General features: G+C 41.2%; 1 protein-coding gene across 3 annotated transcripts in view; it reads right to left on the reverse strand.

The window, feature by feature from the left end:
- Nucleotides 1–7,076: 7,076 nt before the first annotated feature.
- CARD11 (caspase recruitment domain family member 11) overlaps nt 7,077–12,522 on the reverse strand; it is a 61,865-nt gene continuing 56,419 nt past the window's right edge. For all 3 annotated transcript variants that reach the window (XM_061474190.1, XM_061474191.1, XM_061474189.1), the window contains exons 20-24: nt 12,098–12,230; nt 11,389–11,568; nt 10,118–10,242; nt 9,168–9,283; nt 7,077–8,615 (exon numbers count right to left, since the gene is read on the reverse strand). In XM_061474190.1, the coding sequence (XP_061330174.1) occupies nt 8,411–8,615; nt 9,168–9,283; nt 10,118–10,242; nt 11,389–11,568; nt 12,098–12,230 (759 nt within the window). In that variant the 3' untranslated portion in view covers nt 7,077–8,410. The remainder of the gene's footprint in view (nt 8,616–9,167; nt 9,284–10,117; nt 10,243–11,388; nt 11,569–12,097; nt 12,231–12,522) is intronic.

Below are 12,522 nucleotides of genomic sequence, written 5' to 3' on the forward strand. Positions count from 1 at the left end.
GATGTCATCTTGAAGGTCTCATTTCCAGATATGCTCAGTATCCATGACCCTTATGGATTTCCCTAGGACTCCACCTGCAGGACTTCAGACACTAGTAGAGTCTCATTATCGCAAAATCTCCATACCCTATTTCAAAGCAGAGAAGGTCATGGCTTAGTTGCTGGAAGAACCAGCTGTTCTGACTATCATAACAGAAACAGCAGAAACGAAAAAGAAAAGAAATTCAAATATGTGCCCCTATTGCACAGTGCAGTTCAATCCTCCTAAGGCATACAAAGCAAATAGTAGTAATAAAATGTGATAGGAAAATCAATTGAAACAAATGAAGCACTGTCTGTGCTGTATTCCAGCTCCTGTGTCCCATTGTTACTGCTTTGATTAATAAACAGCAATCTGATAATGAGCAAATCAGCTCAGCACCAGGATATGGTGAAGTAAACGCAGACATGCCACAATGACAAAGCTAAATCTCACCAGCACAAGGTTGTCTTTGGAAGACTGCTTGACTATTTCTGGCTGGTCAGAGAGAGATCGTTACTGCAGCAGAGCAGGCAGTGCTTGGAAGGCAGGGCTGTTTGGGAGAGAAGCTGTTGTAAGGCACTGGATTTGATGCTATATTTATAAATGTGCACTTGAAAGCAGGCATCAGTTTTTCACATTCATTTAATAGACATTTACCCCACTGGCTTTCTCTAGGGTGCAAAAATGAAGGCAACGACCAAAAATTGGCTCTTAAAACATTATTTTAACAATACAGTAATGCTGCTATAAAGAACTCCATCTAGGTCAGAGTGGATATCCAGCTTAGTTCCTTCTGGTGCATATTTAGACAGAACTGAAAGGTAATGTAATTGTGGTCATTTATGTCAGGAATAAATCAGTTTCATTATGATTTATTCTTTATTTCTTACCATGTGTATTTCTTTTCTAAAGATTCTGTATGTCCACACGATGACCACAGCCACAGATTGCCTTGTGTAGCCTTTCCTCAGCACTGTCCTGATGTGCCCTGGTGTCTGCTTAAGCATTGTGTTAGGAGTTACTCTCTGAATACAAGATTTTGTGCAGGGGATTGAACTTCACCAAGTTTCAGTGCCTCTGTTTCCTTGCTGCTCTGCTAATGCCTCAGCATATACAATCACTGAAGGCTGTGCCAGAGATCCTTGTTAGTTCCCCACTTCTACTGTGAGCAAAAATTACCAGATTCACTGACATTTCAGGCAGAGAGACAAGGAGAAGTGTGTGTAATTGATGGGAGACCACTAGTTGCAGCGAATTTAAATCAGAAAAAGGAAGCTGTTCTCTAAAGGACTGGATATACCAAACACTTGTCATCAATAAATGGTTCCCAGATCTGACTCCTGACCACAAGGAGGCTTTACCAACTTGTAAGAAAGAAGTTAATGGGACAGAGAATAAAGGAGAAAACAACAGCCCTAGTTCTCAGGTGGAATTTTCCCAGGTTGGCAAGGTGCTAAAATGGCTTTGCCAGTACCCTGAAAAGTCAGGATGGCTGCAGTGTCTGAGCAAGGAAGAGGTAGAGTGGAGCTATTGCTGTTCAGATCCTTTGCAGCAATTAATTCACGTATTAGCTGAAAACAGCGATGAAAAGCTGCATCCCAGGACTTTTCCACACTCCATCCCAGCTCCATTACTTTATACTATTTCCCATTTTTTCCCTGGTGGAAACAGCCTAGCCCTGGCCCCAGTCCCACTTCATCCCTGGGATGGTAACACTCCATTCTGCACACACTCCTGACAAGCCTGTATTTAAACTATCTCATGTACCCCTTAATAACCGCTAACATACAGGCTTCTGGTACCACAAGACAGGATTGGGTGTTGCGGGTACTTTACTGTCTGGCAGTCCTGTCTCGTTAATGCCCAGGCATGATGGGGAACCTATGAAAGAGCCACCTCTCCATCTTTGTCTCCCTGTATCTGTAGTTTGGAAGAAAATCAATACTGCTGTTTGCTGCTAAATTGTCAGACAGCTTTTGATGCTAATATCTGATGAAGCAGACATGCTGTTGGAGGTATTTACTCTCAGACAGGTTCTCTATCACCCACCATCTGCTTTTAAAGGGTCTTTTTTCCCCTCTTTTCCAGTGACTAATGGTGCATTTAACCCCAGAGAGCCTCTGATCTGAACATCAGAAAGTTTCTGCAGCAGAGGAACAGAAAAAAGGGGGTGGGGAAGGGAGGGTGGATGAGTTTCCTGTTGTTCTAACTTGGCTTAGTGGTAGGCTTTTCAAATCAAACTAGAAATCTCACCACTTAAGGCAGCCACCACTCAAATCCTTGATACAGCTGCCAGACTTGCAATATATTCTTGTTCAGAGCAGTGTGAGAAGCAGCACAGGTTGGGAAGCTGGACCATGCTACTGACCCATGTGGACAAGCCACATCAGCTCTGTCCACTCGCTTGGGCTGTACAAAGACATTAACAACACCTTCATAAAGAAGCATCAGGTCTACAGATGAAAACTGCAGGGATGGGAGGCCTTCTGTTTTTTAGTGTTTGGGTCCAGGATCATCCCTAAAGGCAAGACAGAGATTCACAGAAATATCAAGTGTGATTTCTAGGAGCATGGCAGAATTCTGCAGTACCTGAAAGACACAGGAGGAAATTCTGTGTCATAGTCTTTCAGTTTTGCGTTGGCTGAAATAGGCTTTCTGCTCAGGAAAGTGTCAGACACAACGGTTACCCCAGTTCTTCCAGGCACTGTGTGGGCAGAACAGTGTTGGTGTAACTCCTGCTGTGCCAGGAGGTATGTCCCAGGCAATACCTGTGCTGCCATCCAAGCTATAAGAGCAAAAGAACCTTATTCACTGGGCTTGAACCAAAAATCACAGTGGGATTTGGTCTCCAAGGTCAAAAGGCTCATTGCATTGATACATGGAGAGCCTCCTTTTTATTCTACAGACAAGTCTGGTAAAGCACAAGGTTTTTCTGGAATTACAGTTTCAATCTACACACTTTCCTTAATCTTTCGGAGTACTAGATCACTGCATAGAGTAGTGCTCTGGTGAAGGATCTCAGGGCTACAAACCCTCATCAGCCTATGTATTATACAGAGTGGAGAGCAAACAAGAGTTCTGGAAACTGAGCAAGCAGGAAAAATGGAGAAAACAGTGACTTACAAGAAAGGAATCACAATTTCTTGGTTGAAATCTTGTGCACCTTTTAATGGTATAGCACAAAATAGTGCTATACTATTCAGTTCTCAGAACTGGACGAGAGCAAGGGAGACAGAAACTGCCCCAAGAGGAACGCATTTGATTGGCTTCACAGTATAAGCTGATTAATGCTGAATGACTTGGAGAACTCAATTCAAATAACTGCAATATCCTAGAACACTGATGTCCTGAAAGTCCCAAACCCTGTGTCTACTACAATCTCCAGGGGACAGCATAATAACAAGTTAGATGCTGCTTACACATCTTAGCCTGATGTGCCTGTGCAGTGTTTTAATGCACGTGGCAGCTCCAGGATTCAGAAAGTCTGAACCCCTCAGAGCTGAGGTTGGTCTCCCCGACTAGTGACTCCCTGACTTCATCTTTGCTTAGGCCATGAAAATAGTTTGGCATAAAAGAATACAGAAACCCCTAAGAGGTTTACAGGCAGTTTTCCAGCTTTGGCAACTATCTCCACTTAAAGTTCATAGGCAAAATTCTGCTTTGTGTGTGTTCCGACTCCTTTGCAAATTGTGCTGCCAGAGCTGTCAGTGCTGCAGACCGACCGATTGACAGCTTAGCCTCCAGCCAGAATTCTCATTCAAAGGAATATCAAATTCGGGGTAATAAGGTTTGCATGAAATTTTTACCTGCAACAGTTCCCCAAGGTGCTGAACTGCATGATACTGACTTACACAATACATCATTTTAGCAGTGGAGTTAAACACAATGCAAAGCAAGATTCGGTTTGATTTCTTTCCTTGTGATCATAGGCATTATACCACCTCTGATAGCAGTAAGCCATTACTTCCATTATGTTGTAGTACATAAACATCAAATACAAGATTTTCTTCAACAACTGTTTCAATCAAATGTTTAAATGCAGGCTTTAAAACAATATTTCAATTGTAAAAATAAAAAAATGAAAACAAGAAAAAGCTGGTTTTAGGTGAAACATTGTAAGTATGTGAAATATTGAAAAGGACTGCTTCAGTATTATTGAAACACTTTAAATGTATTAAAAATTAAGTGTTAGAATGGAAATGTTTCTGTAGGCAATTGATTGAGATGAAAACACAGTTTCAAACTTAAAAATATTCCATTGAAAATGTTTCCAATTGCATTTTCTAGTGGCCAATTTTTCAATGACATTTTCCAAAGAACAATCTACATCCGAAAATTTTTCAGCAGGCTCTTGTGAGCTCTTAAAGGAGAGAAGTAGTAGTTTCCCAATAGTACATTCTGAAACATGGTTATTAGCTGATGCTTTACAGCTTTTTAAGAAGTAGCATAGCAAATACAGGGCAATGACTTGGACTTTCTGTTAATTCCTTTTGAACTTAAAATACAAATTACTGAGAAATGTTCCCAGACTTCAATTAAAAACCTTGAGTGATCTGATTTTAACGTGGGTTGATTGATAAATGTTGCTTACCTGAGGTAGAGATCCAGGACTGAGATCAAGCTGTGTGTGTCAGGCTGCTTGCTCTGGTGTGCAAGGGTGGCCTCCAGTTCAAACTTGGGTCTGCAGATGGCATTTTTCTCTTTATTAGACTGAATTTATCTGAATTTCAGTGGTATCTGCAAGTCATTATTAATCATAAACCTTACACCAAGTGCTGTCCAGCAACACAAAACCACCCACAGAACAATCCAACATAAAACTTATCACACGTTTACACTTTGATGAGAACAGGCTGAGAGTCTGCTTTGGCTTGAGTTGTGATACTGTTTATCACAAACATTTACAACCTTCCCAATTGCCATTTTGTTTTCTTAATCATTGCTTCCAGTTTTTCAACCATACAATCAATGCTGAGGCTGGCTATGCCCATGTAGACATTTCTGTATGTGATGAGGAGCCCAGGTTTGTAGATATTGGATGTATATGCGAGGAGGGAAGTGGCTGGTACCTAAAGCAATACCTCACAGTGAGACTTAACAGAATGAAAAATACTGCAACGATCTACAGCCCATGTTCCAAATTTGCACTGCAAATCTGTCATTCCAGGACTTGCAATCCACACTGATTCCAACTCTCTGACATTTTGGGAAATTCATGGCTTCTTTTCAAGCCTGTAGATTCGAATATATTTCAAAAGATGCAAAGGTTAATTTCTTCCAGTTTAGACGGACAGCATTTGGATCTAGATCACAAGCATCTTCTTGGGTAGTGTAAATGACATCGTCTCCTTTCACTTTGCTGCAGTCCTGCAATTCATGCTCCCAGCTATAGATTTGCCCTTTGAGCTCATATCCAGAAGTTAAGGGGGAATATAGTTTTCCATCCTTCTCCATTGAGTCAGAGAGATGAGGATAATGCAGACTACAGCACACAGCTCTATCAGTGAACTTCAGCAGAGTCTCATTGCTTTGCATCACATGAGTAGAAAACCACAATGCCTTATAGTTTCTGCAGAGCTGAGAATTTATGGGACATGTACACAGATACCAAGAAGAAAAGTCTGTTCCATGTATTCATTCCTCTCGTTTCACAGAAATAATTAGATCTTTTCTTATCATCTCCCTCAATCTCTTACTCCACTTCTCCCTTAAGGTGGTTTAGCTCTCCTAAATTACACATCTAAAAGCTAAATGCTAAAGGCCAGGCTAATTCTCTAGTTTCTTTCTAAAGTCCTTTAAAAACTCAAACAACAGCCAGTTCAGAAGGCAATTCATCTCAGCCTTAGATAGCCATCTACCTAAGTTAGACAAATAGCTCTTTAGAGGTGTATCTCCATTCATTGCAAATGGAACCTCCTTTAGACTTTGGCACATACCTTTCCTATGTCTAAAGTTAAGTGAGATAAATCACATCCACAGCTGATGTCTGTGTAAAGAGGGCTCAGAAATAAAGCTATGGTGAGAGAAGATCACTGCAGAAACAACCACGGCAGACTGAGGTATCCCTCTGCCCCATGAGCCATCTGTTCCAGCCATTCCACCAGATGTTCCTGATCCCAGTGGCACAGCCGGTGGGACATGGACATCCTATGAGTTCTGTGTGGTGAGCAGTCAGCTTGTTGCTCCTGAAGGGACCCGATGCTGACCTGGCTGAAATTTTGCTGAAGCAGATGAGAATTATTCTTACAGACCTGCCAGGTATGGACCCCTGCCAATTCTCAGGTATGGACCCTGGAATCATCGCAAGAGGGGCAGTAACAAACCACAGGCAGCTGTTACACAAGGTTGCATTATCAGGACAAGAGGAATAAATGCAAAATGCTCCTGGAAGGCTTAGCTTCTCCAGCAGATAATTTCTTATTTCTGCTTGAGCTACAAAAGATCTCTGAAGAATCATCCAATTTGTTCTATATATACCTCAACTGGTTGTTATTCTTTGCCCTGGAGGGAGTTGCAGATTGTGCATGCAGCCTGTACTTTGTAAAGGGATTGCAAATAGTGGTGTCCCCTGCTTGCACAGTCCAAACAGATGGCATTGGGCAGGCAAAGAGCTATTCTCTGAGAAATGCTAGCTATGAACAGCCTCTCAAACATTAATAATTTGAGAAACACAGCAGCAGAAATTAGATGTAAAGTGACATAAACGACTTCTAGAAGATACCATTAGTTAAAAAATGATGCGTATGAAAGAGCGGAAAAGCACAATCCCACAAGCCAGCATGTACTGACCCAGCCCACCTGACAGACAGCCACAACATGAGAAGCTCACTGAAAACACAACGTAGCAGTTAATCTAGTGAGGGCAACCAGGCCAGATGTTTTGCTTGGATGCTGTTTGTGGTTTTATTGCCAGCTGCTCTATTCCAACCTGCAGCACCAAGATGGGGGACTGGGGATGAACACAGAAGCAAAGATAGATTTGTTTTTAAACGCATCTTAAAAGGGAGGAGCATGGTAAGGAATGAAGGATCTAAGGGTAATGGAAAGTACAACTCTTCATCTGTAGGTCAATTTTTATTGCATTTCAGATCAGCAATCGTGCACATCATTATCTGGTCAGTTTTATTGAATCAATTTGGCAGTCTCAATACAGTGTCTAATGCACAGAGGGAAAAATTTGAAAGACTGAAGAGATTTAGGAGTCTAAGTCCCGCTCATTATCAGTGGAACTTCAACTCTCTGAGGAGTTAAGTGCTTTTGAAAATGGAATGCGGTCTTCTAAGTCACATCCACACTTTTGAAAATATTATCCTACTTGGCCACAGCACAGTGCGATGCTTGCTGGTCTCCTTGCTGTCAATCATGGCAGAAAGGTCAAGGACTGAGTGGCTCACAGCAATTACTGGCTTATGAAATTCTCCTCTGCTTCTTCTCAGAACAGTCCCTCCTGTTGTGAGCAGGCATGTTGGCAGGAGATGATGTTGTAGAGATATATAGATTTCAGTGGTGAAACAGGGAAACCTGTTGTCTCAAGAAGGCACTGTGGTATTTTCCCCAAGTAAAAAGATGTTTAAAAATGAGAGATGTACAAATGAGTACAATGCAGAGGCAGGAATCAATGAAAAGAAACATTGGCAGATGTGGGAAGATGTGATGTGCCACTGGGACAGTGGAGTCTATTTTCCTGTAAGTGCCAGAACTGCAAAGGAAACCTGCAAAACTGTTAAATAAAATCAGGGTTTAAAAAGGGAGGGAGAACTGTCATTTTAATTAATGCCAGGAATAATAGGTATTTTATTCTTCTCTGATTAAAGTGGTTATGGAGACACAGGGCTACAGAGCTGCTGTGGCCACCAGTGGTAGTGTTGCTGTTGGTACCAACCAGCCTTCAGCTTCCTTGATCGGGTATGTTCAGAATCTCACCTCAGGGTGTGTGTGTGGCACATCTCAATTCCGTATCCTTTAGTCCAATCCCCACGTTTCATTTTTTTCCTCTTAGATTCCACTTATCTGATCTCATCAGAAGTTTTCAATGAGCCAAATGAGATCCATAGTTTTAACATAATAAATTACCCCGAGCTCCCTCTCAAGATCTTTGTCCTTCTCACATGTTAAACAACTGCTGTTCCTTAAGAAAGGCTGGTGAGTCAGAAGCTGTGGTGAGGCTGTGGTTTGACCCACATCCTATATCCCCAGCATCTAAGACATCAGCTATTCAGCACAGCCCCTGTTCTATTCCATAGATGTATTCCACCAGCAGGAAGTCCCCAGCCAGCAGGCATGAAACAGGAGTGAGCACTAGGCACCTAAACACAGAATTCTGTGAGCCCCTGCTCCACCTGGATATGTCCTTTTGTCACCAATAAGCTCCTATTTGACTTATTGGCTTTTATAGCTGATCTTCATCTATCCAAATGGTTTTACGCTGCTCTTCTCCGATCCTGTCTTTTATTGTTCGGATGAGATCTTCAATACTGCTCCATGCATCAGCCTCTACAGAGGCATAAAGACACGGCAGAGCTTCCAGTTCTTTCTCCTTAAGACGGCACATACGTAAAAACTCATCTTCAGTCTCTGGCTTTGGCAATAGTTTCCTGTATCAAATGAATGGACCAAAACCAAATGTATTAACACTTTAAGTTAATCCTGTAGTCCCAGCTGTCCCATCAAGAATTTATTTCCTATTGACTATGCAAGCAATAAAAGCAGTGGAAAATACAGTTACTCCAGGTCTATCATCCCCTTACCTCCACTCTGACCCCAGCGAGAAATATTTGCTATGGGGAAACAATTTATAAGGAGTGAATGTAGGGAGACTGCAAGTGTTTATGACCTTTCCTCTTCCAGCTAGCATTACCTTGAGAAATGCTGTGGGAGTGCTGAGCATGGAGAAAATCAAATATTCTTCAGTCTTATCCTCCCACAGTGCTCATTGCTATCAGTGGCACTGAAAGAGTACTTGATTTGGGGAATTCCTACTTCCTCAGGTTGTAAGATTTCAGGGAGGAGTCAAGGGACAAAATAGTGCACACAAAAGTACCAGATAAAGAGAGAAGAGGTTCTTCTCTCAGTAAGAACATTATTGGACTCGAGAATTAAGCACTGAAAAAGACAGAGTATCTAATATGCAAAAGGTTTGATGTTACCTGAACCTCTTGATGTTTTTCTCTGAGACTCTGATGAAAAGAACAATAGGATATATCTTGGCTTTGATTAAATCCTTTGTGCAGCTTATTCCGGCTTCCAGGAGACAATGCTTGTTCTAAAAACAAAGTCATAACACACAGTCACAAAGGAACATTCATTGCTGTGGAATCTCGAGATAAAGGTATCCATACCTTATGGGGTCAGCTGAAAAGCTCTTCATTTACCACTGTACTGATTTAAAAACTTTTAATCAAATATACATTTAAAGTCCAAAGTCCTCCTAGGGGTTTAAAACTAGTCAAATAACAGCTGAGCTTAATAGCTTTCTGAAAAGGTTTAAAATAGAAATGGATTGATCTAGAGATGAAGAGTATGATCAAATACCAGTTTTGCATAGATACACAAACACACATAGTTGCCCTTTATTCAAAGAGAACATCTACTGCAACTAGTTGTGAGAGAAAAAAACATCACTTTAATTCTCCCTTTTCCATGCTGTGCATCAAATGCACTCCGTGTAAGATCTCTGTCTGACATTGTTATCTTTGTACTGTACAGCCTTGTGTCTGTGTCTCAGGCTATCCTTTCTTTTGTCCAGGCCCCTGTATCTCTTATTCTTTCACATATTCATATATACTTATGATATGAAAAGGAAATGAATAAGGGATGAAGCCAAGAAAATGAAAGGATATTTTGCTGCATCAATGTGGGTCATCACAGGGAATGAGCGAGAATATAAAAGGATGTGGCTGAGAATAAAAAAGAAAAGGGAAAGCTAGAGCACAAATAAAAGCCATTTTGGGGGGGATAAATACAAATCTGAGACTGAAGGTTGGCAAGAGAGAGAACATGCAATGTGAATTGGTCAGTCCCTTATTCAAGAAGAAAACATACATTGCAGAGAGTGTCACAGACAGCCTACCGAGAGGATACAGAGTACTCTAAGCACCTTGGCAGTGACAGCCTCAATATTGGCAGGTATGATACATTCATACATGTTCGCATTCTTTTCTCTGCTGAAGATGATAGTCTCCGTTCTTTGTTTCCTTAAAAACTCTTCCTTTGTTACAATATCTGGAAAGAAATGAGAACAAAATCAAGGTAACAACACAGAACACCTAGAAAACTATCCCATAGTGTTTCACACAGGATATAAGGATGGTTCAGGGAAAGAGCAGCAATGAACTGTCTTAGCAGCTGCCTCATTTCTTCCATTGAATTCAATTAAAGCCTAATCTGATCACAGCTGAGCATCCCAGCTATATCCTGCACCAGCGAGTCCTTGGGCAATTACTACAACACTATGAAGGCATTAAATTAAAACAGTAAATACAATTCCCATGCCTAATGTTATATAGGAACATTTCAGGGCTGGATGATGCTGAGAAGCGCTAAAAAAAAGGAGGTCTCTTCGGTATAGGCTCCAAACCCAAGGATTCAGTGTTCCAACATTTGTGTTTAAAGTTACAAAGAATTTGGCTTAGGTTGCAGTGTGTGGTACTGGCCCCCTTGTGAATTGCAGCTCTACATCAAAGCTTTTGTTTTATGTTGCAAGACAGGGGATATTTATTATAATACTTAACTTTTCAGTTTGCCTGGGTAACTGCAAGACTGCAAGACTATGCGGTGGGTATTCAGCATTAGTGTAAAAACAAAACGTCAGCTATGTTTAACGCTGCGTTGTATACAATCCTGCCCTACAGCAATCACTGGACTGCATACTGCTTTAATGATAAATACTTAGCATGGAAGAAAATCAGTTTCCTTGAGCAGATCAAATGCACAATCTTCACAGCCTTGAACGAGCTAGAATTGTAAAGTCGCTCTAGGGAAGATATTCCTCATAATGGAGAATACGAGAAACAAATTAATCGAAATTTCACAACGCCTAGATACGCAGTATGCAAACTGTATGCAAACAGAAAGAGCACTCCCAGCAGTTCAGTCTCTGAGGGGCATCCTAGCAACCACACAGCATACACACGGGTAATATTCACAGACACAGAATCTTGTGACCATGTGCACTGGCTGTCTCAGAAACACTCAAATATCTCAGATATTCTCAAACAGTAGAATTTACAGCTACACATCGCCCTGATGTGACTTGAAGTCCCTCAAGCAGCTATCACACATGTGAGCGCCCCTACTTGTGCGCGCATACATATGTTCTTGTTTCCAACACTGAGGGGTAACAGTCGTGGTCCTCTTTTATCCCATTACCTGGCTTGCATATGTTGAATTCCAGGGCACCTCCGGAGTTGAGAAGCTTCTGCACCAAAGTCTTAGCAAGCATGGTGGGGGTGAAAAGTACAGGGCGCCTGCGCTCACAGTGGATTGGTCTCACGAAGCTATAAGGAATCAGGCTGAGCCTCTTATTGATTTCATTTTCAGAATCCAAATCTGAGTAAAGAGCAAGACATTTACCTTCTGGTTTCCTCTCCATTAGTATTTGAAGAAAAAGAAGGAGAAATGACATGCTTAGTCATACATGCATAGTTCTTTCTCTTTTGCCAGGGTTGTCTTTACTGTATATAAAGTAGTATGATGTCCAACCTAATACTAAATAATTCAAATACTTTTTGCTTTCAAGAGGTGATTTCACAGTTTAACTTGCTTAGGGAATCTTGCTGCTTATTAAGTGGACTTATTTGAGTTAAATGCTTTTGGACAAAGAATAAGAAATCACCTAAGAAGAACTGCCAACCAAACAGGGAGTTTCAGTGTCCTAAACTTGCCCATGAAGGCTTAACGCTCCAATCACTTAAAGTAAAATCAGTTTTGGTCACAAATGCTGTTGAATCTTTGCACAGAGTGGGCCACAGATGGCAATAATAGGAAAGGTCTATGATGTTTTTCATAGCCATGCTGTTAAACCAGCCTTTTTATCAGTGCTATGTGTGTAAAAGCTATTACTATTTTATATCCATACCTTCCAGTTTCTCAGGCAACACCTTCTTTGCTTCAGATGAGGTCCGTGCCACACCAGAGGGCCAGCCAGTGACGATACGGACTCGCTCATTGCTATTCATACGCTTGTATTTGTTTTCAGACCTACTGACAAACTGAAAAAGTGAACAAAGAGATTTGAACCTCATTTCTTACATTATTTATTCTCCCATGTATTCATCAGCCCACACTTTTTATCTATGAGGTCTGAATTTTCTATGTCTATTGAAGCCAAGACTCCCATGGATCTGTTGACTGAATTCTAAGGCTCTTTAAATATCATAGATCTCATTCAGAGCCTTTGTTAATCCCCTTTGGGATTTCTTATTTTGTTCTCTGCTCTTAAGCAGCATGTTTTTTAACTCACAGAACTCCCTGCTACCACCAGTACAAGCACTGATGTATCCA

The sequence above is a fragment of the Pezoporus flaviventris genome, unplaced genomic scaffold (genome assembly GCF_033815535.1).
Source record: "Pezoporus flaviventris isolate CSIRO_AGI_PZ_B2104156 unplaced genomic scaffold, CSIRO_AGI_Pfla_v1 ptg000078l, whole genome shotgun sequence".
Lineage (NCBI taxonomy): Eukaryota > Metazoa > Chordata > Aves > Psittaciformes > Psittacidae > Pezoporus > Pezoporus flaviventris.